The following is a 25,156-nucleotide window of genomic DNA, read 5'->3' as shown; positions in this document are numbered from 1 at the left end:
TGATAGTATTATTGAATGTGGTAAAAGATTCGAATGATTATCTAGATAAGCCTACAGGTGTTTGTTTATTAAATTCATAACTATTGGTGACAGCAAGTTTAGACTAGTTTTTAACGAAAAAGAGGTTGTTTACACGCTTTTTTGTAATATTTTAATCTCAATTGTAGTTATAACTTTATTCCATGCATTGACCCAACACATTCCCTTTGTAGATCTATCTATTCACATTACCATGGACCGACACATTACATACAAGAGCAAACTTTTTGTCCATATTACACCTTGACAGACCTGTGGAAAATTGCATTTGAAATCGTTTAATATTGGCAGAACTAATGAAAAAAACGTCACTAATCGCAGCAATACAAAATGGTGACTAAGAATAGTTTTCATATATAGCAAACTTAAAAGTGATTTCTTAAATTATTTTTGTTGGAAAAGCGTATGTGACAACTTGCATTTTATGAATAGTGATAGGAGTATAGATTGTTACAAACTTACAATATATGTATTATTTTTTTGACTGAATACAATATATGTATTTTGCAACTTGATATTTTTTTATGGAGGTCTAAAGTTTATATACCAAGCATGTAAATAGTAGTAATCTTTTAACTATTTCAAACAACATAATCTCTTTTCTTTTTATATGGTTTGTCAACCAAATCATCTATGATATATCCATTGAGCCATCCGTTATGATAATCGTGAATTAAAAAATAAAAATAAAGAACTTTCACGTATTTTACATATAATCATATCATCATACGTACAATGAAAATCTCGCGTGAGACATAATGCTGGTGATGCAGGCAGGTCCTAAAGATTCTATTGAATCTATAGTTGAGCTGAATCTATGCTCATAGGCTGCACCGGCTGAGAATGAACTTATACATGGGGCACAATATACTCTACATGGTTTACCTTACCACAAGAGATCGGATTCGAAGCATTGGATTTCTATAAGAAGAAACACCCAGAAGCGGAATGGGACATTCTAAAATACTGTCTATGCAGTGCGAGGGACAAAACTTCATATTTATGACGAGCTAACACGACCATAACCACGACCAGGAAGTTTGTTAGCAACTTAGCATCATTGTGTCATTGGTAATGAGCGGTTCTTGGTCGGGTCAACCGGTATTATGGTTCATTTTAGAAAAAAAATTGATTTTATGAACTGAAAACCGGTTTAGGAGTACAAAGAAAGAGCGGTTGGAAATTTCAAACTAAAAACAAAAAAGGTAAGAAAGGTGATGATTACGTTTTATCTTTCCACTAACTAACACTTACTTTAACTCTACCCATTTAATAGAGAAGCAATCCAGATCCAACTAAGAACCCCTCTTCATTTGAAATCTTATGTTTCTGCAACTATAACTACGGAGGAAGGAGAAGAACAAGAAAACATAGGTACGTTTGTAGTATAGTAGTAATAAAGATAAGATAATTCACACCAAAATCAAATGATTTCCATTCATATAATCTCTTTACAAATCACATGAATCTTCTTTAAAAAATACCATTATGTTTCTGTCTACTTCTCACACCTATGAGAAGTTACTACATAAAGAAAGGTTCTCCAAAAACCTTTATGAAAGTCTTGGCTTAAGTTTTCTTCTTCTTCATGTTTTCTAACCATCACTGTATATAGAAAGGCGAGATGCCTCTCTGAAGTTGTTTTATCTTTTTACACTCTAAAACAAAAACATCTGCTTTTTATGTAATATTTATAGATTCTGTACAGAGAATCAAGAACACAACAAATCAAGAATTCATTGGGAAGGAAAAGACCCGGATTATGTATCCGGGCTTTACCTTTAAAGAAGGAGGACAAACAAAAGAATGTTTCTTACACACAACACAAGTCATGAACTGAAAAAAAGGTACATACTTGTTTAACCCTTTTATGAAATGGGCTTCAAGTATGCTAATGATGAAAAGAAACACTCCTGAGTATCTGAGAGAGAAACTCAGGTCTAGACTTTGAAATGTTACCTTTTTAACATTCTTAGATTCTAGATTATGAACACCGAGGGGGGAAAAGAATGCAGATCATGGCACGCCCGCTTCACAAAAACTTTTCAGGCCGATATGGCTGCAAACCTAATGAAGAAAATCTAAGCAAAAAAAAATGCAAGTTATGTCGGCTCCATAGAGACATAACCGCGGTCTTTTGGTTTGGTTTACAAGCTATCAAGAAGGACTCTTTTGCAAGGAGGTGGTTGTGAAAGATTAGCACTTGGACATGGGGACTCAACACCAAGTGTTTTTAGCACAAAGTTCCTCTCCTGCAGAAGACATACTCCATCATGTTTCTCTTTTATAAAACTATTACCATAATATTTAGGTGCAAAGCTTACACTTTCAGAGAACTGTGGGCTTGGGATGCCTGCTGCTAGAGATCTGAACAATGGAGTGACTTGAACAGGCGAGTTAAACTCTTCCTCAACCGACATGGGCACAATCTCATGACAAGTTGACAGTAAATCCACTTGCACATTATCTGGTAGTAACTCCCCAGCATTTTGCTCCTGTGTTTCTGTCTGAGAACCAGACATGGGTTGTTGGGTTTGATCACCAGAAGAGTGTGGTATTGTAGTTGATCCTGAGCTATAGTCAGAGCTTGCAGGTGAGTCATGGAGATCCGGTTGCCTATAAAGTGTCATTAAAATGTTAGAAACCATTTCTGTATAACACCACAATCATAAGAAGTGTGAGATCAGAACCTCCAAGAGGCTTGACTATCTTCGTTACTACTCCTCAAGTCATCAACAAGATCCTTAAACTCCTCAAGCTGGAAATCGATATCAGGTAGTCCGTATCTGAATAAATCATTCTCTTTGCTTTTATTAAAGAAATCCTGCAGGACCTGCACCATGTAGAACAACAACAACAATAACAGTTCTGTTACTTGAAAGCTCACAAGAGAATCTTGCAACGGTGTAGTTATATTTCCAGTCAATAGTTTCAAAGTGTAGTGGCTAAAATGAGTTGAGGATCACGGCAAAACCGCAGAATAGTTTACCTTCCAGGCATTCTCCATGCTTTGGTCTGTGTTATCTGCATTAACTTTCTGGGCCAATGAACTGAGAAGCTCAGCTTGTTGCATCAAACATGTTGCCTTCGGATCATCCTTCTTAAGAAACACCTCATGATTCCCTTTATCCTCACCTATTTACAGAAAACACACAAGTTAACAGAATAGGAACTCACTATGTTGCATCTTCACTATTGCTCCAGGATAAGCATCAAGAAGAAGAAATTTGCGCAGAGTTAGTTGCTCACCTTCACTCTCCTTGGCACTGTTTGTTTGATTCTTCTCCTCCTCCTTCTCCTCATTGTGGGCTAGTACTAAGAAAGGAGGTCTTATCTGCTGATTCACAACCTTTATATGTGATCTATTCCCATAGAGATGCTGATTCACACCCGAGTTAACCTTTATGTGTGACCTATCCCCATAGCTACCGAACACTGTTACATCTGGAACGTCACTTCTCCTGAAATAATGAAACATGACCAAACGTTTCAAAACTCATTTCTTTGAGTCAATGGGACACCAGAAGAGAAACCAAAAAAAAAGTTGTCACCTCATCTTTTTAGCAAGAGGGGAATGGGTTTCGGCTTTAGGTGGTGTACTGATACCACAGTCTGGGAGCAACATTCTTTTGTTGTTAGAGTTGATGACACAAGAAGCAAGACTATTGTCTTTAGCCATGGCTTCATACTTGGCTCTCTTCTTGCACAGTGTTGTGAACCTGTTCTTCACTGCATTATCCGTTCTACACACAAAACAAGAAAAAACACATTTAACCAACTCCTTTCATATTCATAAACTTCATTCACCATAAAAGCTCTTTTTTAATTATGCAATATATATACCTGCCTGAGACCACTTTTGCTATCTCAGTCCATCTGTTCCCAAACACTCTTTGTGCCTATATAATACCAAAACACAGACACACACAAGATGAGATACAAACTCTATGTAATAACAAAAAAAAAAAAATAGATGTAATACCTCACACAAAAGAGTATCTTCTTCAGGGGACCAACCTCCTCTCTTGAAATCAGAGTTTAAGTATGTATACCATCTTCAAAACCCAAAACCCATGATCCGATTAAACAAAACAAACAAAAAATAAAGCAATCATTTTGACTTCGGACACAAACCTGCGTCTACACTGCCTTGTGCTCTTATCAGTGAAGTTGGAAGCAATGATCGCCCAACTGATATCAATCAACCCAACCAAAAAAAAAACACATCTTTTCATCAGAATCAATCAAATAAAACCATCAGAGAGATTGAAGAAATAGAAGAGAATAAGACACGAACTTGTCAGTGCCATGTAAAGTGATTTGCTTTCGAAGTATATCATCCTCCTGCGAACAAACACACATCTCAGAAACTCTGTTCGATCATACAGAGCAATCATATAAATAAATAAATAAATAAATAGAGATAGAAACCTCTTGAGACCAAGTGACAATATGACGCTCCTTCTTTTTGGAATCATCCTTCTTCTTCTTCCTTGTCTCTTCCATTAGTTTAGTTTCTCTCTCACTGACGCTCTCTCTCTCGTCTTCTTTTGTTCCAATGTAATATTATTATCTCGTCGACGCTCCTTGTCCCTTTATTAAAACCCCCAAAACTATCTCTATCCCACAGAGACCAGACCAGACGAGCCGACCCCTCCAACTTTGCTAATAAAAACCCAATCTTTAAATTAAAAAAAATATATCACTCTGTGAAAAGGAGCCCCATTTTTATCCTTGCTTTATAAAATAAACTTCACAGAGTCGTCTGGATTCGTAGGTTCGCAAAGAGAGTGAATTTTGACGAAATTGGAAAAGAGGGTTTTATAGGAAGAAATAAAGTTTTGATTTTTTTCCCGGATTGAAATGTTTTTTTAATTTTTTTTTTCGGTTATCATTCAGACAATTCATGAACACTGGTTTTGTTTTAGAATTAGAAACCTCTCTCACAGTTCGTTGGAACTGTAAATAAGAAATGAAAAAATGATCTCATTCTCCTCTCTTTCTCTCTCTCCTTCACATGTCTCCTCTTTTAAAAACTCTCTCTCTCTCTCTGTATTTGTGTTTAAACGATTTCTTGAATTTAAAGAAAATAAATTAAAAAGGTTGGGGTTTAGTGCGCGGGTATGAAGGCAAGTTTGAAAAATAAACCCCAAATCCATGTGTCTCCCCATTAACGCTTCTTTTGTTTTTCTCTATTTATTTCATTTTTCTTTACATATATAAGTTACATCGAAGTCGGCCCTGAAATTTTGAAATTTTAGACGATTTAATAAATATTTTAATAACTTGAAGATTTAATTTTTTAAAAAAAATTTAAGAGCTTATGTATATATAAATATTTTTCAAAATTTATGAAAATCCAAAGCGAATATTTCGTTAGGCTCTGTCCAAGACCGATCGTGGTTACATCTGTAAAGTATGAACGTAATATAATACTGTATTTATGGATGTGTTACCTTATGAATATATAATACAATAAAGTTTAGTACATTCAAAAACTTGCCTTAAGTTGCACACAACCGAACGTGCTGGTTTTATTACGGCATATTGCCAAGAGTTTTTTTTTTTTGTTGAGTGTATGATATAATTTTTTTTAAATCACAGAATAATCTTTCAAACTGTTTGCATTTGAAAAGTGCACATGGTTCGACATGTGATCTTCAGACAATATAGTCGTATCTAGAATAGGGTTTTCATTTTTCACACCTATTGTTCATCTTGATTGTGTTTCTTTATCTTTCGATAAGTAGATACTGGCATACTGCTTAAATATAATTTTATCTCCATAGCGATTTGGTTCGAGTTTTATTTCCAAATTTTGTAAAATAGAACAAAAATATATCACTTCAACTGAGATATTACGGAACAGTTATTGCAAGGAAGTAGCTACTGGCATTAATGTTGTTGTTATTTTGTTCAAATACTATACTAAATTTACATGACTCAACGAGCAACCAATGCTTTTGGTTTAAGAAATTCAACATTTAACGAAATTCGTTTTAAACTTAAATTAATATTTGAAGAAGAATTTAGCTGTAACTTAAAAAGAAGATGCAGTTCGATGTATCCAAACTTAAACCTTATTTGGTAACTATTTGGACTTTTTTTTTACTTGTAAACTATTTGGACTTATATATCACTCAAACCTACTTAAAACACTCCAAGAGAATGAATAGAAGTATTTTTATTTGGACTTCTATTTTCATACTTTTTAAGTATTTTACAGTGGTTAATCACATGGGAATGTGATAAAGATAATGTTTATATTTTTGGTTAAATCGTAAAAGTTAAAACTATCAGTTGGACGATTCGTTAGTTCAAACTTTGACCAGGATGTTAAGGTACACGTGAGATTTGAGCGCGTGATGTTTGGGAATCTGGAATAGTAGCAGATTTAACCACCGAAGCAGTCAGACAAGTCACAAATCACTCTTCTTGTAAGTAAATAACAAATACTATATGATAGATGTTTGTTGTACTGCAATATGACCGGGATACGTATAATACTTTTTTCTTAACAAAGGGATACGTATAATACTACTACTAGTCGACAAAAAAAAACTGTTACTACTTGTCTACATCCAAGTTACATTTATTTTTCCCTCGAGCTTAATTCCCTTACACAAATGTAGGGTCTATTTTGAGATTTGGTTTGTATAGAAACTACAATATCTTAATTTCTGGTTTAGAGCATCTCTCAAAACAATTTCAATTTAAATTGGCAAAACTTTAAATTTTGAAGTGTGAGGGTATTTTTCAACAAAATAAAAAGTTCAAAATTATTTTATAAACTTTATATTTTACACAATAATCTTTTTATTTATAATAAAAATCACAAAATTTTATCTAATGATAGAATATATAATAAGCATATTACAAATTATTCAATTAATGAAATATTGCATTGTATAAAAAATTATAAAAAAAATTAGACTAAAATTTAAATTTTAAGAACGAAAATGATAACTATAAAAGTGATAAAATTATATGAAATTGTATCAAATTGTATAAGAATAAAATTTATAATGACTAAAAATGATAAGTATTAAATTTAACAAGATTATTATAAAGACTAAAATTTCAAAAATTGTATAAGATACAAAAATATAATGATTAAAATGATAACTAAAAAAGTTAACAAAATTATTTGAAAAATAAATTATTAAAAAAGTTATATGAAACTTCAAATGTGAGGTTTTGTACAATATAACTTACAAATATGAAATTTCACTATATAAAATTTAAAATTTAAAGTTTTGAAATTATTTTTGGAGCATGTAAAACTTAGGTTTGAAATTAATTTTGAAAATAATCTTAGAGCAAATTAATATTTTATTTCATTTACAAGAGAATTACAATCTACATAATCTGCTTAGTAGGGAAGGAAAAATCCAAATATCCAAATTTAGATTTGTTTTTACGTTATATGGATTTGTTATTCAAGATATCTAAATCCGGATTTATTTTTGACGAATCTAAATTTTACTTTTAGATTTAAGTACTCTTTCGAATATCACAATTTTTAAAATAGATCCTGAACGAATTTCGGGACTGATCCAGATCTCATACAATAATTCCATCCCTATTGTTTTGTACATAATTTTATTTTTTATACTAAAGGGTTGGATTTGGATGTATACAAGATATACTCCATTTTATATTTGTGTTATAATAGAAAAGAAAATGGTGGATACAAAATTTTATAACGTGGTGGATGATGATGAATCCGTGAGAATTATCGAGCAAACTTGTCGTCATATATGTATGGGAAAGCATGCGTACTACGTATTGGTTTACAGTATTTGACACTAAACTATTTTTTGGTGTATATCTATTTTTCTTATACTATTATTGTATTTTGTATAAAACTGAAACTGTATCTACTTTTATGTTAAAACGAAAAGAGATATAGATGCAAGGAGAGTAAGGTCGGTGAAATGAGAAAGGCCCACAAGCAGCCACAAAAAGGGCGACTCTATGATAGATAATGGAACCCAATGCAAAAGTTCACTCCTTTCTTCCCTCATTTTATCACAATTTCTTACACTAAAGTACGTTTTCGTTCGACCAAAAAATTTACGTTTTTCTTTCTTTAATTTCTATCAGCCAACAAAGTTTTTGTCTTTATAATATTCTTTTTTGGTGTAATTGTCTTTATAATATTCGCTCTCTCTTTTAAAATATTTCTTTTACTCAAACGTTTATATAAACCATATAAATTTCACTCGTTTTATAAATTTCACTCCTTTTATTATAGTGCTCCAAGTCATCAGTTGAGGATTAACTAAGGCTTATAGTTCAAAAAAAAAAACTAAGGCTTATTATATTTTCTTAACGACCTTATATTTTCTTATAATTTATGAAAACCTGACTTATAAAAATCACTCATTTATTAAATATATTTATTGTTAAATAATCACAATAAAAGAAAATATGGTGGAGATGAAAAATGATTCCCACCACAACATGGGTCGTTCTCAATTCTTTATGTCACAAAAAATTGTCATATTGTGGCGTTTGGGCTCTACTTTGAAAGAGAGTGAACATTTATCTCCCATCACTTGTACATGATATTCCCATTGGATAAAGTATTTGTAGCTTCCAATTTCCTAAACCTATAATGCAACTTTACCAACTCCAACTACACATATATAGTCTTCTTTTCCTTTAATATATTTTCACATCATGTACTTGGGTTTTTCCTTCTTTGATTAAGTGAATCCACCACCCTTGTTAAGATTTTCATTCATAACAATAATAGTATCTATGCCATAAGCTCATCGTATAACTTATAAACTTTTAACACATGTTTCCACCAAAATACGAATTTACAACAACGATATAGTATAAAATCCAATGCAAAAATAGTATACAGAATCTATAGATGAGTGGGAGTTTAACAGTATGATACACACAAGTGGAATACAAGCAAGATTTTAAGAAACATGAATTGGAAATAAGCTGTTATCGTCACTATATTTTATAAACATTTATCACATATATCATGATTATTGGGGGGGGGGGGGGGGGGGGTGATTATAGCGGTTTCATATTGTCTATTGATCAATACGATGGAAGATGCGAGATAAAATTGAATATATAAAGAAATGCGGAAAGAGATTGATTGAATTTTTGTTTGTTTAAGGCAGTGGCCAGCTCTTATAGCTTTGCAACAAATTTTTTTTTGACTTAACCCCTCACACTATTGCCTTGTTCATCCCCACACATTATTATATATATAAAGAAAGATATATTCTTTATATAAATTATTCAGGGTCGCATATTTATTGCTTTCCAAAGAGTTCTATTCTCATACGGTTCAAAATCTAGTACCACATTAAAGCAACACTATTTGTGTATAGTCTACTTAGCATGCTTATCAAATAAAAGGGAAGAAACGAAAGAATGGTGAGTCCACATTTTATTAATATCATATAGTGATAATATTTTGCAACTTAAGAAATAAAAATAGAGCACAGAGCATGTTTGTGTATTAAGACAGGATAAAAAAAATAGTTTGTTTGCAGTAACTATAAGAATATGCTACACTGTTTTATTGCTTAAGAACTCTCATAGAATGAAAATATATTGGATAACCACTTTCTACTATTCTATTGGAGTGACGAGGATGTGGTCCAGTGAAGATGATGATAAAATTAGTGAGTAGAAACGACTACTTATAAAAATATTAAAAGCTTAATCCATAGATGGAAATGATTAGTTATATAACAGAACTATTGTGTGAAGTGGGAATTGATGGGGTTTTGTTGTTGTCTTGTTGGAGGAATGACCCAATTTCCCATAGTGATTTATAGTAGTTTATTAATTTTGTTATATTAACAGAACGTGATATGTGCATCTTTTCTTGCTTTCACCTTCTTTACATGATCTCATCATGCCAAGTAGAGCGGCCTCTGCTCCAATCAATTTCAACCACTTGTCGTTGTGTTCTACTGTATTCCTACTTGGGTTTCCACCACGTTGCACAGCCAACGTTTTGAAAAATATAAACAACTGTTCGAACTCAAACTCATGCAACTTTTTTTTTTTTTTGAATTACAAACTCATGCAACTTGCTCAATGTCTTTTGTATATTATTTTGTCACATTTTATTTAAAATATGAGGTCTCTAAGATTAATACATGTACATCCATATATATATATATTATTTGTATTTTTTTTTTGATAAGTATATTATTTGTATTTATATTTTTTTGAATAGTAACACAATGATAACTATTGCAAACTAGTATTAGGTGATTATGCAAAGATCATATTTACGTCTTCTGAATAGATGATAATCACATTACGTTGAGTTTTATTTCTATATATCGAAAGCATACGGAATTGGATGATTACGAATCTCCACTAGTTATTATATATGTCGCACAAATCTCCTATATATTAATTGAAGATCATTTAAAAAGTTATAATTTTAAGTTTGTATTAACTAAAAAGAAATCATGCTTAGGTGTTGCTAAATTAGGATGACAATTTAGCTTACGTGGCAGCTTAATAATCAATTGAAAAAAATGTTAGTCCAAATTCAATTAATAAGAAACATTATATTAACCAAAAATATAAGAAGCATGTATTATTTCCTTAAATAAAAATTACATAATTATCTAATATGATTAACATATATATGATAATTAATGACTATGAATAATAAAGATTTGACAACAATTTTTTGCATTCTTTTTTATTTTTGTTTAATTTTATATTATTAAAAAAATAAACAATCATATTTACCATATAATAAAAATATATTTTTCTTATATGTTATATTTTGAATTTTTAAAAATGACTTTAAATTACAAAAATGAAGAAACCTTATATGTTATATTTTAAATTTTTCAAAACGACTTTAAATCATAAAAATGAGGAAACCTTATATGTTATATTTTTTCTTATATGTTATATTTAAAAATATTAAAACGACTTTAAATTACCAAAATTGTAAATTTTCCTTAAGCATACGACTAAAAGCATTAAAATGATATGTATCAATTTGATGGTTGATTTGAAACCTTTCAAAACCATATGGAAGATAAATGTCAAAATAATTCAACTGTGGAAGCAGTACTGTTCATTTTTTTTCAAGAATGTGTTCGGTGAAAAAAATAAGGTTTTTGTGTCAGAATTTGTTTGATGTTCAATCCGATCAACCCATGATATAGTTTAGTTCCGCAATTTTTAATAAATATTGATCCGGTCAATCGGAAAGAAATTATATAATAATAACAAAAAATTTGTATATGTATAAAAAAATGATAAAATATATTAAAAAAAAATCGATAATATATACAAATAAATTCACCATGCGCAAGCCGCATGTCTTATCCTGGTTATCAACTAAACGTGATATTTTCTAAGAATTTGTTTTTTCTAAGAATTTTTTACCAAAAGAACTTTATAAGAAGTTCAAAAACTTTCATAATACGGTGGCTAAATAATGATGATCATAGCTCATTCATCACTATATACTAGGACTTATTGTTCAGTAGGTATTATTTAATTTTGACATAATAATCATGGATTAAATCAAAGCATATGGTAATGTGTTTGGGTTGATTTATAAAATTTCAATTTCTTAAAAATGTGTTCAATAGGTTGTTGTCACAGATACAAGACTGACACTTAAATATCATGGTTCTAGGAAATTTGTAAAACCGAACACTTGTATTTACATCCATTATAGAAGTACCTCATACATAATTTGAGTGGAATAAATGAATACATATAAAGAGTTATATTGTTATTGATATGTAGACAGTTTAAAAGGATGCTTATGGGTAGATTTAATGTTAAAGCAGAAACGTTCCCTAGAAGAAATTAGTCAATTACTAAGGGATATTTTTCGTCAACAAAAAGAAATTACTAAAGAGAATTTTTCGATCGTACTTTCTTTTAATTTGATATCTTTTGACCAAAATATTAAGAAGAGTTTTATATACACTTTTGTCTACTGCATAAGGTTATGCTCTTAATTTTGGGTATTAGGCCGCTCCCTTATCATCATGAGTTTGTCTTTTTTGTTTTCCCGAAACCCATTCATCATACAAAGTTAACAGGAAATAAAATAAAGACAACACTGGAAATAAAAACACATTCATCTGTCCCACGTGTGCAAAGAAAGTAATTAAAATCAATATTAGCAATGTAAAAAATGATTTATAGATGCTGAATTGCTTGGGATTCCTACAACCGTGTGGGCACCTCACTTTAGAAACTTGAACCGACTTTTCTAAAACCCTAACCTTTTGTTTTTCTTTCTTTCTTTTTTTTCGTCTATTTTCTGTTCTTTTACTTATATGACTTTTAACATATATTACCTCATGCACGCTCTCCCTATGCCCACAAGCTTTCTAGGAATCCGATGCCTATCTTAATCTTAATCTTAGCTTGCTTAACTAAAGTTTCGTTAATTGGGCCTAAATCATCATAATTTCAGATCCAACTATTTATCAAAACTATGATCTAAGTGACTAAGTGAGGAGTGTTATATATGTAAGTATACAAAATAAATGAAACTGGTAGATGTTTTGGACAATCCAAGCTGCAACAGCCAACAGCTGTCACCTGAATTTGCATTCATCAATAAGAACATGTCTAATGAAACTTAATAAATGATGGAGGCCACTAAAACACCATCAATTAGTTTAATGAATAATCTTTTGTTGTTAATTAACTATACTTCTTGGAGGGTGTGAAGTTTCTTTCATACTATACTAGTATTCATTTTTGGGATATTTTTATATTTTGAAATAACATGTAATTAAGAAAGACAGAAAAGACCAGGATATATTTATATGACACAAGTGCATAGTTTAAGGTTAGTTGTCACTTGTCAGTTTGACCATTTGACCAAAACAGCTTTTTGTTTCTTAAACATAAACCATTTGCCCAAAGAGTCATACTGTTAACTATCCAAATAAAAGTAGTTAACTACTTAACTTTACGTACGAATATGTAATGTACATAAAACGAATGGATATGTATATAGACACGACATACATGTAATGTATCATCATCTTTTTCTTCCATTACTTTTGCTTATGTTCCTAGGACTCTAAATTCTGCTGCAGATGCCCTAGCTAAAACTGCTTTGTATTATGCTTAGCTTCTGATTTTAATGAAATGTTTGGTTGTTCAAAAAAAAAGACACGACATACATGTATTTATAAACAGGGCACATGTAATAAATCATGTAAATGTGTGATAAAACATGTAAATGTTTACACAATGTGGCCATGCATGTGGCTTAAAGCTTTAACCTATGATAATTCTGCAAATATTGCGTCTTTATCAACAGCTGAGAGGCCCTTTTCTCTTTATGTTAAATCAATCCTCCAATCATTTTTTTGTTTCCAAGATTCCACCGTCCATACACTCTCTTATGTACACACCGTGTGTGCGTTTATTAGTATATATACATCACTCGTATATGTATTCACCCACCAATGTTTAATCGCGGCATTACGTGAATGAAACAGTGGTAAGTTTTATAGTTAAGAGGTCATTCAAATTTTAAACACCCGACTTTAATTTGAGTGAATATAACTATATATTGAATATTTCATTTACTATATTTTATAGAGCTAGATGTAACAAATTATTTCGAACTTTTAGCTGATTCAATGTCACCACCACTTAATTAAATAGTGGCAAGTTGATCTATAAGACTTCATCAATCTCACATATAATGTATACATAAGTTTATGGTTCAACTCCTTACGGATTATACAGATAAACTGTATATTTTGGATATGATATATATAATATATGTACAAAAAATTGCTAGATATGATCAATTTGGTTTAGTGAAACCAGACTAAAAATGACAATAATAATGAAATTTATTTGTGTATGTATAGACGCATGTCTACGTAAATATAAAACGCAACGTAAGAACAAAAGGAAGCATTTCTCAAACAACAAAAACAAATGATACATATATAGTATAAGGGTTCCATAGTATAATCATATAATATACTTTATCTTTTTTTAACTATTTCTCATAATCATATAATATTTGCAAAGAAAAGCATAATGATCAAGGAAAATGGAGAAGACTGCCTCAGTTTTGGTGAGAATGTGTCAGACATCAAAGCAAATTCTCACAACCAAACTCTTGTTTTTATATAGACTCACCTAGCTATACTTTGGAATCCAATGTAGGTTAACTTCACCGATATAGGTCAACATGGCATATAACAGCCTAGCTTGACTAGTTTCTAATTTGAACAACATTCTTTTGTTTTGTTGGATATGAATGATAGCTTGTTTGCACACAAAAAAAGAATGATAGCTTAGATCAATTTCTAAAGAAGTCTGGATTGTGGTTTTTTATATTAGTAATGTTTCAACCAGTTAGTTTAAACATTTTAATTTCTTCTTACATGAAATAAATTTTAAATTGTGGAATCTAAGTAGTTGTTATATATTTAATGTGTGGTCGTACTCATTCAATATGCAGAGGGCGTCCCAAAGCTAATAGATTTGTTCCTCACTGTTATAACATTTCTTTTGTTTGTTTAATCTGTCACATTATTGTCTGATTATAATCATATAAGACAATATCATTAGTTGCAGACTGTCGCAGGCATATTTTTCATATAAACTGTATTCAGAATAGATTTACAGCTAGAATTTCTATTTTAAAATTTTGCCGAAAATTTCTAATACAAAAACTTCAAATATTAATACACTAACATGTTCAATTGATGGCCAGTGTACTACAGCAATATCTGGGCTTACGTTATCACAAAGTCCATTAATGAAGTTCTAATTTATATCACGTTTATGATTTCTGCTTTTCTATTTTAAAATCTACATAAGTAACGAAGGATCCTCCAAATTATCAAGCTATATCTATCTTCTGCGGATATTGAACCAGATACTTATCAGAAGAAAGATAAAAACAGGGTAACTAATTAATGATGCAAAATTTATTGGATGCTTAATATATTTTCTTAAGAACATAGACAAAGTGAAGATCATAGTACTATCTTGAATGCATGACGAAAATCAAACGGCAGTGACTGCAATTTTCATATTGCCTTCACAGTGGCCTGGAAAATTGCAGATGAAGAAGTTTTGTCCTTTAGACAAAGTTAGATGATCTTTGCCTGAAGTGTATGTTGTCGCACCTGCCGGAGTTTTGCAACTGTTGTACCCTCCACTATCCACCACGACCACGTTGTGAAAACTCGGATTATAGTTAAACACTACGACAAATTTTTGAAAATTGTAAATAAATGAAAATGTTTGCAGACTATGATACATATAAATACTTAAACGATGATTTTGCACATGCATTCTTGGTTAAAAACACACAGTTTAGACATATCTAGGGCGGGCAGCAAAAACTTAATTGCTTGTGGTATATGTGTAGGTGTAGCAAAACAATAGAATACTATCAAAGCTCAAGTGAAGGACGTAAAATTATGTATACCGAGAACGTCACCGGCATTAAAATGTTTGCCTTTAGGCCAGTCCACAGCATTAAAGGCCCATTTCAAAGAATCACCAACAATGTAAGTCGAAGCTTCAACGTAATAAGACTGAAGCACCAACACTGAGACAACCATCAAAGCTACTATAGCACGAGCCGAGCATGGTGCAGTGCCGCTTCCCTTGGCCATCGATCAATCTTCTGAGAAAGTGTATACAGTCAGAGAGGTAGGGAGGGAGATGGTCTATAGAGAGTGAATGAGAAGAACAAACTAACAATAATATGAAGAGAAAGTGCACAAAGAGTTTTCAAAGAAGATATGAAGGCATTTAATACTATTTTGTTCTGTTTCATTGAAGGTCTCAAGAATCCACGATATATGGTCATTTATCATTTATGGACACATTGTCTTTGTAAAGTTGTAAACTGACTTTAGTCACCCAAATTATCTTTTGTTTGGTTTATTTTTGTTTTGTTAGGACGCGAGAATCCAAATGAAAAATTACAAAATAAACAAGTTGGAAACAATAATATAACGCGTTGAAACGTTCGAAAACCATTAAGAAAATAGACGAATATATGTAGTCAAAATTTGATATATTTTTTTAACTTAATAAATCGTTCGTATGTGAGACTGTTTACATCACCCGAAACAAAATATGCGAATGTAACATCTGCGCTATGCTCTCGAAACTTACTTTAGAAAGACTAGATATTTTGGTGGAACTTAGAAACTTACCAAAGCATATGATGTTTATGGGAGGTTACCAAAATTGTCACACCACCTAGCTTATTTTTTATGGGAGGTTGAACTTTGTTTCTTGAAGCTCTTAAGTGCTTGTTAAGCAATCTTCAAACCAAAATTTTGAAATCTTTTCTTTTATTTACCTTTATTCATGTATTTAGTAACATTAGCATCATGAGTACAAAATGATCTATTTTATCATGTTTTAGTATTTTATCATGTTTTAGTGACTCATTCTGAAGTTGGGTAAACAGGTTTGCCAAAATCAAAAAAGTTTTATTTGTAAATAAGATAATTTTTGAAGTCTTTCCAGTTTGAAAGAAGCTTATCAATGAAGCAATTCACAGTGAACATTTCGCAGAGATTCATAACTTCATATGTGATATCTTGAAAGATCAATTGTTGTTCATGCATTTGATCCATGATAGGTCTTGAGTCCACCTTCACAAAATTAAGAAATTTTGTTGTAGCAAATTTTTCTGAATCTACATTGTAAATTTTGATTTTTTTTTTCCAAAGCATCTTATAGATGTTTGGATGTTTCGACTTTATTGTATACATTGAAAAATTGGTCCACCAAAGAATTTTTGATATAACCTTTGCATAGAAAGTCACCACAGTTCCATACGTCAAAGCTAGCTATTTCCCTTAGATCAGTGTTATCGCATATAACACCCTTAGATCAGTACTGTCGCATGTAGCACTGGTTTGACTTCAGTAAGATACCTAGCCAGCTTCAGAGTAGTCAGAAAGAAGTGGATTCTTTGCTGCCACTGCTTGAAATTCATACATCAAACTAATTGGGCTGAAGTCCATTTAGGTTGCTAGGAACAACTAGAACTTACGTAAGCAGTGTTCTGTGGTTAACCATTCTCGGGTTAGGTTGTCGGCTCATTTGTTGAGTCACCATTCACTCCATTGACGTTAGTTATTATGAAATATATTCATAAAACTCAAATCTTAGTAAGTATTGTGACTTAAACTAGAGTAAACGATTTAAATCACTGAAATGTATTTTTCAACGTTTAATACTGCCAAAAGACGTTTCTTGAAAGCTATTTTAATCATGTATATCATTTTAAATTTTAGAAAATCAAAATCGCAAACCTTTCAAAGAATTTCGTGTAAATCATTTTCTAAATACAATTCGTCTTTAATACCAAAATATTATGCAAAATAGCTAAAGAGCATTAAAAGAAACGTTTCAGACCATTTTAAAATGTGAAAATTATGAATTTGTGTACAGCAAGGATCGGAGTCTTTACAGTAGTCGTATATTGCTTGTTTTATATTATGTATATATGAAATTTTAACAAATACGATCAAACAAACAGTAAGTGTTTGGTAAACGTACATAACATATTAACCAGAAAACAATATTACCTAGTATTTTATTTTTAGGGAGGGAAACTCTTTGAAGTGATTCAAAATAACGAAGATAAATGTACCTTTTCAGGTGATAAAGAGGTGTATTTGTAAATTTATAGTCCCATTGTTGTGTCGTTACATTACAACAAAACTAAAAATGTACAAAACCTACATACATATATGTCGAGAGACGAGAACATGGCCAACAAAAAGAATCTGAATTTTAAGTCTATACCTCAAGAAAAAAAAAACTGTGTGGCTCGGTTTTGTATTGGAGTCCCGGTTTAAAAGTTTTCACCCGATATGGAAACCAGTAGACTTGAAAGAACTAGATAGTGTGGGAAGGCTACGCAAAGCAATAACTCCGGCAGCAAAAGCAGCAACAGACGCCAAAACAAACGCCGGTAAGTTTCCTCCTCCAAACAATGCATCCCATGGACCCGCTCCAAGCGAGACTATCATCTGTTTCAAACCATATTGTCACTATTAACAGGACTTGAGCAGTATTATATAAAAATAATGAAGTTAAGTGTGGTTAGATTTGAGAGATTGCCTGAGGGATAACAATTGCAAGGTTCAACACTCCTATAGCCAAACCTACATTGAGAACAAAATTCAAAAAGAGTGAAGTAACCATTTGGTACTTTGAAATCTAAGACGCTAGAGCTATGAATGGTTGAAGCTTTACACCGACCTTGACCACCACCGGAATCAGCAGTGACTTCTGCTGTGACAGAGAAAGGGACACTGTATGTGATCTGCACAAAAGGAAACAAAAGGATAGTTTTATCATCACATATTTAAAAGAAATGTTGCAACAATAACTTTAAAAAGAGGGTTTCGGCTCGAATTAAAATACATACAGCTAGAGGAAAACCGAGGAGTGCAAAAACGATTATGGCTGCAGTTCTTGTTGTTTCGTTTCCATCTATTATATGTTCAATTCCTTTAGAGTTATCCCTCAAAGACATCAAGCTAATAACAGCTGTTCCTGCCATGCATGCGAATACTGTAAAATTGCTCAGAGCCCATACAGCTCGTGCACCCATCCGCTGACACATTGGTTCAATCAAGAATGAGCTGATCCCAAGGACAACCTACAGAAACCAGGAAGAAGAAAATTCAATAACTGAGTGACTGGTGTCAGCAGACCATAATGTTGTTATACTGATCCTTACAGAGTTTAGTAACAAGCCAAATGCACCTTCCCGAACACCTTGATCATAAAGTTCCACGCGCAAACTATCTCCCGTTGGATCACCATGGTAAACTTCTCTTCCCATCCAATCTGTATCAAACAGAAAGAAGGGGAACCACGATAGCTGCAAGGAAGACGACAACAATCAATATATAAAAGGACCTAAGAACAGGAAACAATGTCGCAAAGGTGATAACCGTTATAAAGATATACCATAATGTTTTATTTGGTACTCACCCATGTTAGAGCCATGACGATAAGAACAGAGTGCATAGCAGGCGGCAAATGCCTTAAACTGGTTAACAAATTCACTAGAACAGATCCAGGGCCATCAATGAAGGTCTTATCTTGATGCTCATTGTTTGACTTTTTAAGATGTCCATCCATATCACGTTCCACTCTTTCATACTTAATCCCATTGGCAGCACCATGATTCGATTTTGAGTGCTCAAGGCCTTCAGGCTGGAGATCATCCAGCAAAGGTGCCGAATCTGGTATGCGGGTGGGCTTACTGCTTGCCAAAGGAATCTCTTTCGCAAAATAGATTGTGACAAGAGTGCATATAGTGAGAAAGACCTGAAATAATGACAACTCTTAGAACAATATCCAACAATATATTCAGATTGCAAAATACGAACAAAAGCCACTAGGTAGATTAATATGTCTTGAGTTGTGACTAAATGGTCCCCAAGATATAAACATGACATGGTTTGGTAGATGCATGTGTCAGAAAAAAAGAACATACTGCTTACCACTGCAAGAAGAAAAGCTGCTTTAAGATTTCCGCATGCGGCACAACATGCTCTACTGGTTAGGAAAGGGAACCATCTGCTCAGTAAAGATACCCGGATTATTTAACAGCTTGTGAAAAATGCAAAACTGCAAATGAGGAAATAGAATACAAGCTTCTGAGAATGAGGATCTCAAAGATTACTCTTGCCATCGTCCACTAGCCCCAGCAGAAAACCCAAGGATATTCCCAATAGCCATCCACAAGCAGAAGACAGCATTTGCAGTATTCCGCTGATCAGGACCTAAGGAAAGCAAGAGACATCTCTTATGTTTTTTATTCTAAAGATCAGAAACAATGAAAATTCAATCTATTCTAGATTTCAGTCTGTTACATGTATGGAAAATTCCTATCACTACCTGATAGATCAGCTAGAAGAGCACGAGCAGGTCCCTGAATCCAAAGCAGAAAACATCATTCCAGGATATTTAGGTAATGACTAACACCATTGAACTAGTAGATTAGATTGGATCTGAACCTGTACTGTGTTGTTTGCTAGATCCAACAACCAAAACCCAAGGATAAATACAAAAGCTGCCCTGGTCCGTGTCCCTTTGAAAGTACTGCATTCGCATATACACATCATCAAGTCGTCAAACACTATATATTTAAACATTCTTTATAAAATAATGACATAGGCAGGGTAGCAAGAGAGCAACCTGCAATGTTCCTTCGTATCTCCTAATAGATACCCAATGTCTGCAGAAAACCCGATTATTATCACCTAAATAGCAAGTTTTTGTTTAGCTTATATATATAAACACACAACGTACGCAGCTATATCCTAAAGAAAATAAAAAAAATCATATCTTCAATTGCCCCCTTACTGCTATAGAGATCAGGAGTGATCCCACAAGGATGAAAGGTCGTCGTCTTCCATACTTTGAAGTACATTTATCACTCCAAATGCCCACACAAGGCTGGACCTAATAACCAACAAACAAATAAGTACCAACAAACAAATAAGTACCAACAAAATGTTTCTGATCATATATATACAAGTCAGAGTTTTAACTCCCAAGACAGACAAATATCCCCACCATCACCAAATAAATATCTCCTTACAAGAAAATTTGTATAAATTCTCAAAAAAATTTAAAGGAAACAAAACATGATTGAAAACTTACCACAAGGCCTGTGATAGGGCCGCATAGCCAAATAAAAGAAGAAAAAGCGTGAGATATTCCAAGAGTCTGCACACCAATCACCCAAAATGCAACAACACTGTTAGGTAAGATACTCAAAACGCTTCATCAGCAACTACAACAACAATAAAGCTGATTTATAAAAGCCGTTCAATATGACTGGTTCAATATGACTGGTGACCAAGGGAACGAGGAGGAACACTTTGTTCCTTAATATTCCTTAAATTTTTTACCATTCATGAGGAATGGATTTTCTTTTTCATTCCCCTTCATTCCTTTGTTCGTAGAGAATTATAGAACAAATCTATTACTCATTAATTTTGACAAGGAACCATCATTCCTAAAATTTTATTCCTACTCATTCATTTTCTATCCGTTCCTACGATGGTTACCAGTCAAAACGTAACTATATATTAATTCACATCATCCAATTCAGCAAATAAAATACGCCAAACAAACCATTAGAGTCCCTTAACTTTATTCGTACAATCTACCAGAAATGGCGGGAACGAACAATACCTGAATATAAGGAGTGAGGAGAGAAAGCTGCAATGCCCATCCGAATTGAACACCAGCAGCGACTGTACAGCTAAGCACCAGCGTCACCAAGCTACAATCCTTCGCCACGGGCTCACCACCGTCAGAACCATTCAAAGGAGACGACGACGAAGACGAAGCGTGTTCGTTTCCATGCTTCGTCACCATCTCAACTTCAACATCCTTCCTCAAATTCCTATACGGCACCGAGATCGACACCGAGTCTCCACTCTTCCCGGCCATATCTCGCCGTCGTCAACAATGCCCCCCCGAAACCACTACAGATCCCTAAATTTCCGATTCAAATAGATTATAATACTCTCGAATCGCGCCTGGAGATTCGGAGACGACGATCGAAGATCTAGCAGATGAGTCAATTTTGGAGACGACGATCGTTTTATTTTTTAGATTCGTTTTACAGACACCGTTGATCTATAGATGGACGGTTGAGATTGTATCTCCTAGTCTATTATAAGACTTACCGGTCGTAACTCGTAAGTCAACTTCTTCGTCGTGTAATCACCACCGTTGGTTTTTATTTGTACGGATCGGAACCGTTGCTTCGGTTTAAAGAAAAAGCGGACGAAAGTCGCCGTCACCGACGCCAAACATAAAAGCGCGCTTTCTAAAACAGAAAACGCTGTTGTTTCATAATGGGCCTACAGTTCTCGTTGTTCAGCCCATATCATAAAACAAGCCCATTAAACCCCAGCGTAGACATGTTTGTATAGCATGATATATATAGGCTTGTAGCATATAACGTGATAGGGATTATACGAAAAGAGAGAGAAGAAATTTACAAAAGGAGGAAAGGAAAAAGACGTGAGCCTAACAGATGTTATGATGATGTATTGGTGAAAAAAATGCTAAGAAGATTATGATTCTTGCTTCTGGAAAATGAAAGGTGTAGGCACAATTTAATATACTTACGTCTTTCTTTCTCCATCTCTCCTTGTCCCTCTCTTTCTCCTTCGTGTACATGACCTCTTATGTCCAATCTTTTATTTTACTTTTTGTTTCTTTATTACATCAACTGCACTTTTATAACAAGTTTAAAGCCAATCATTTTCAGTTGTGTTAGAGCATGAGCATTGGTGAACCCCACTTAGGGGTTCACCAAAATTTTTTAATATTTTTTTGTGGGTCCATGAACAGTTATGAACCCGAATTTGTTGTTTTCTGCATTAGTGAACCTGAAGAAGGAGTTCATAGGAATAAAATAATAATATTTTTTAATTTTTAAAAAAAATTTAAGATTATTCAGAATACATGAATACAATATTAAAATATATTATAAAATTTATGAAAACATTTTATTCAACCTATGTTTTAGTTTTGGAGTTTAAGTTTTGGTTTTGAGATATGTTTTAATATTTTGGTATGTGTTTTCAGATGTAGAAAAGGTATGTTAGAGTTTTGGAGTTTATGTTGTTTCTTAACTTAAATTCAATTCATAGAAACATTTTGTTCGATGATCAGTCTACGCATTCAACAAAGCAATTAAGTTCGAGAATGTTTAACTTAGGATAAAAGTTCACATAGAAAAACCATTCAAGTTTTACAAACCGAAATACATAAGTTGATAAGTTGCTAATGAAACAAAAAGAAACAAGTTCAGATGATAGAGAGGAAAGACCGCAAAAGAGCCATCTAATTTCGTGAGGTAGAAGCAATGCTACCTGTAGAAGAAGAGAACACAAGTTAACGCAGAAGCAAAGTAGTAACATTGAAGTTATAGACAACACAAACAAGTCAAATGAGAAGACTTACCATCGATTCTGCTGAAGTGCTTGATCAGTAGTTCAGTACACTCCTTCCTTTCCGGACATACACACAGTAATGGAGTTGTCGTCCCGTCTCCAACCACGTTGAACACAAACAAATCTCCGATGGTGCATCTGTTATCACGACAGAACTTTCTCCACCCTCTGTTGATGTAATATGCGCCGTCTGATTCGCTAAATCCGAAGCGCGCAGTCCATGACTTTCCCTCCTTGTTGACAAGTTTGACCTCTTTGCATTGTTGGTTCAAAGCACCACACCTCATAGCTTCCACAGGAAGAAACTACAAACACATACATAACATCAGCCAAGAAGCAGTACTAGAAACAAATAAATAACTAAATTTTACTCACCATTTTGTCGTCCTTTTGATTTGTAGCAGTAACCTCAGCCAAGAAGCAGTAGTCGTATGAGAAAGTAGGAGCATCATCCGCGTCGGCTTCTTCCTTAACGATGTGAGGATGTGTATACTGAATGTCACAACAGCTAGGACCAAAAGGTGTCACATGAAAGACCATGTCTCCTTCGTGTTTGAAGATGACAATGTCACCGATTCGAAGATCATGTGCTTCGGTGAACTCTTTCCAACCTTTGGTGAGTGTCCTGCCTTCTCGGATCACCTCCCAAATTTGATCCGAAGCGTCCGATCTTAGCTTCCATGGTTTATTGATCTCAGCCCCTTGTATGTGTTTTGAGTAGAAGTCAAGTGGTATTGCCACGCCACTGTGAAAACCAGGAAGAAGAGGCTTGAAGAAATGAGGTTCTCGGGGAGTTTCCATCTGCAACAATCGAGTTCCAATTACATGTAAGAAACAAAGAAGATGAGAAAGACATGTTCCAATCGTATGGCCAAGGTAACAACGACTCTATTCCGACTAGAAATCTAACCAAGAACCAACGAGTTTACGCTTTGGTCATTACTACGAGCCACTACTTAGTTACTAACTGAAGTGAATATAACCTCTAAACCCCTCTATCGATTTGAAATTTCACAGAAACTAACCCTAATGAAACGAGCATGCCGATTTACATCAATTAATCGAAAACCCTCTATCGATTTTGAAACCCTCAAACAAAAAATCCCCAAATCGATTTAAAACCGAAACACAAAAAGATGGAGAGGAGGTGGAGAATTCTACCGTTCAACTCAATACTCACCTAAGAGGTGGAGAAGAGAAACCAGAGTGGATTTGCTGGAGAATACCGCCGGAGATGGAGGTCGCACAGAGAATCGCCTCAGAGAGAAAAAAACCCTAGCTTTTACGGAGATGAGAGAAATGAATCAAGACGCCGAGACCCTTCTTTCTCTCTCGCCAACGCGGAAAGGAGAAGCCACTGAGAGGAGGACACGTGGCGTGAACCCGCCCCTTACGAGTTCACCCGTAAGGCCCGGTTCGGCGAAACAAACCCTTTTTTTATGTGTTTTTAATCAATTGGGCCTATGAACTCGAGCCCGTGAACCCCGCATGATACCTCAATGCGCATGGTCTTAAGACCTCAATTTTTGAGGTTTGCTATAATTGTTATGGTGTTTTTTTTTCCTTTCATAAAATAAAATGACTAAATTGACATGAGAACGGTTCATTTTGGTATTAAATGGTACTGGATTCTTTTATTGAATTTTTTTAGTCATAAAAAATCGACTTCATTTTTTTTTGGTTTTGAAAAAATAAAACTAAGTAACCTTTTTAAGGAGCCATTATAGACAAAAAGTAAAAAAAGACAAGAGGAATTGTCTATTCTAACAATTTCATAATTTATTGTAGAGCATACATATGCATTCATGATTTTAAGTACTAAAATCTGATATATATATATATATATTTCTTCTGTTGCAACCAATACATATAATTATTTCATGGAGACGGCATTTTTATGGAATTTTTTTATTTCGATGAAAACTTTCAAAATAATTTGTTTTAGTATATATTTTATAAATAATTAAACTATAATTCTTACCAAAATAATTGTAAATTTATTCACAATTAATTTTCATTATTTGATAGTTAAAATTAAATTAAATGTGTCAGTTTGTGTTCTATAGATTTAAAGCATTTCTTCAACTTAACATAATCAAAATAACATTTAAATAGAT

General features: G+C 33.2%; 4 protein-coding genes across 8 annotated transcripts; all 4 read right to left on the bottom strand.

The window, feature by feature from the left end:
* Positions 1–1,450: 1,450 nt before the first annotated feature.
* LOC106369333 (transcription factor MYB88) lies at positions 1,451–5,191 on the bottom strand. The gene is made up of 11 exons (XM_048781281.1): positions 4,471–5,191; positions 4,337–4,383; positions 4,174–4,230; positions 4,022–4,094; positions 3,883–3,938; positions 3,591–3,782; positions 3,289–3,500; positions 3,029–3,174; positions 2,730–2,872; positions 2,364–2,655; positions 1,451–2,291 (listed from the first exon to the last, which is right to left on the bottom strand). The coding sequence occupies exons 1-11, from the start codon at positions 4,543–4,545 to the stop codon at positions 2,187–2,189; spliced, it is 1,398 nt and encodes a 465-aa protein (XP_048637238.1). The 5' UTR covers positions 4,546–5,191; the 3' UTR covers positions 1,451–2,186.
* Positions 5,192–14,955: 9,764 nt separating this feature from the next.
* LOC106365438 (basic blue protein-like) lies at positions 14,956–15,778 on the bottom strand. The gene is made up of 2 exons (XM_013804870.3): positions 15,497–15,778; positions 14,956–15,269 (listed from the first exon to the last, which is right to left on the bottom strand). The coding sequence occupies exons 1-2, from the start codon at positions 15,684–15,686 to the stop codon at positions 15,070–15,072; spliced, it is 390 nt and encodes a 129-aa protein (XP_013660324.2). The 5' UTR covers positions 15,687–15,778; the 3' UTR covers positions 14,956–15,069.
* Positions 15,779–17,671: 1,893 nt separating this feature from the next.
* On the bottom strand, positions 17,672–21,695 carry LOC106369332 (sucrose transport protein SUC3). 4 transcript variants are annotated; one of them, XM_048781277.1, is made up of 14 exons: positions 21,262–21,695; positions 20,725–20,790; positions 20,425–20,523; positions 20,257–20,321; positions 20,076–20,160; positions 19,957–19,990; positions 19,742–19,841; positions 19,560–19,635; positions 19,045–19,383; positions 18,788–18,931; positions 18,473–18,706; positions 18,304–18,367; positions 18,163–18,206; positions 17,672–18,071 (listed from the first exon to the last, which is right to left on the bottom strand). In XM_048781277.1, the coding sequence occupies exons 1-14, from the start codon at positions 21,520–21,522 to the stop codon at positions 17,904–17,906; spliced, it is 1,779 nt and encodes a 592-aa protein (XP_048637234.1). In that variant the 5' UTR covers positions 21,523–21,695; the 3' UTR covers positions 17,672–17,903. The 4 variants fall into 4 exon arrangements, with proteins under 4 accessions (XP_048637234.1, XP_048637236.1, XP_048637233.1 ...); XM_048781279.1 differs by having other exon boundaries at positions 20,257–20,296; XM_048781276.1 differs by having other exon boundaries at positions 18,163–18,367.
* A 1,148-nt stretch (positions 21,696–22,843) lies between these two features.
* Positions 22,844–24,547, bottom strand: LOC125609830 (B3 domain-containing protein REM9-like). Of its 2 annotated transcripts, XM_048781275.1 has the most exons (4): positions 24,220–24,542; positions 23,415–23,840; positions 23,050–23,344; positions 22,844–22,958 (listed from the first exon to the last, which is right to left on the bottom strand). In XM_048781275.1, the coding sequence occupies exons 2-4, from the start codon at positions 23,838–23,840 to the stop codon at positions 22,930–22,932; spliced, it is 750 nt and encodes a 249-aa protein (XP_048637232.1). In that variant the 5' UTR covers positions 24,220–24,542; the 3' UTR covers positions 22,844–22,929. The 2 variants fall into 2 exon arrangements, with proteins under 2 accessions (XP_048637232.1, XP_048637231.1); XM_048781274.1 differs by lacking the exon at positions 22,844–22,958 and having other exon boundaries at positions 22,969–23,344; positions 24,220–24,547.
* Positions 24,548–25,156: the final 609 nt, after the last annotated feature.

The sequence above is a fragment of the Brassica napus genome, chromosome A6 (genome assembly GCF_020379485.1).
Source record: "Brassica napus cultivar Da-Ae chromosome A6, Da-Ae, whole genome shotgun sequence".
NCBI lineage: Eukaryota > Viridiplantae > Streptophyta > Magnoliopsida > Brassicales > Brassicaceae > Brassica > Brassica napus.
Note: the sequence above shows the minus strand (reverse complement) of the source record. Positions and strands in the feature narration are given on the sequence as shown.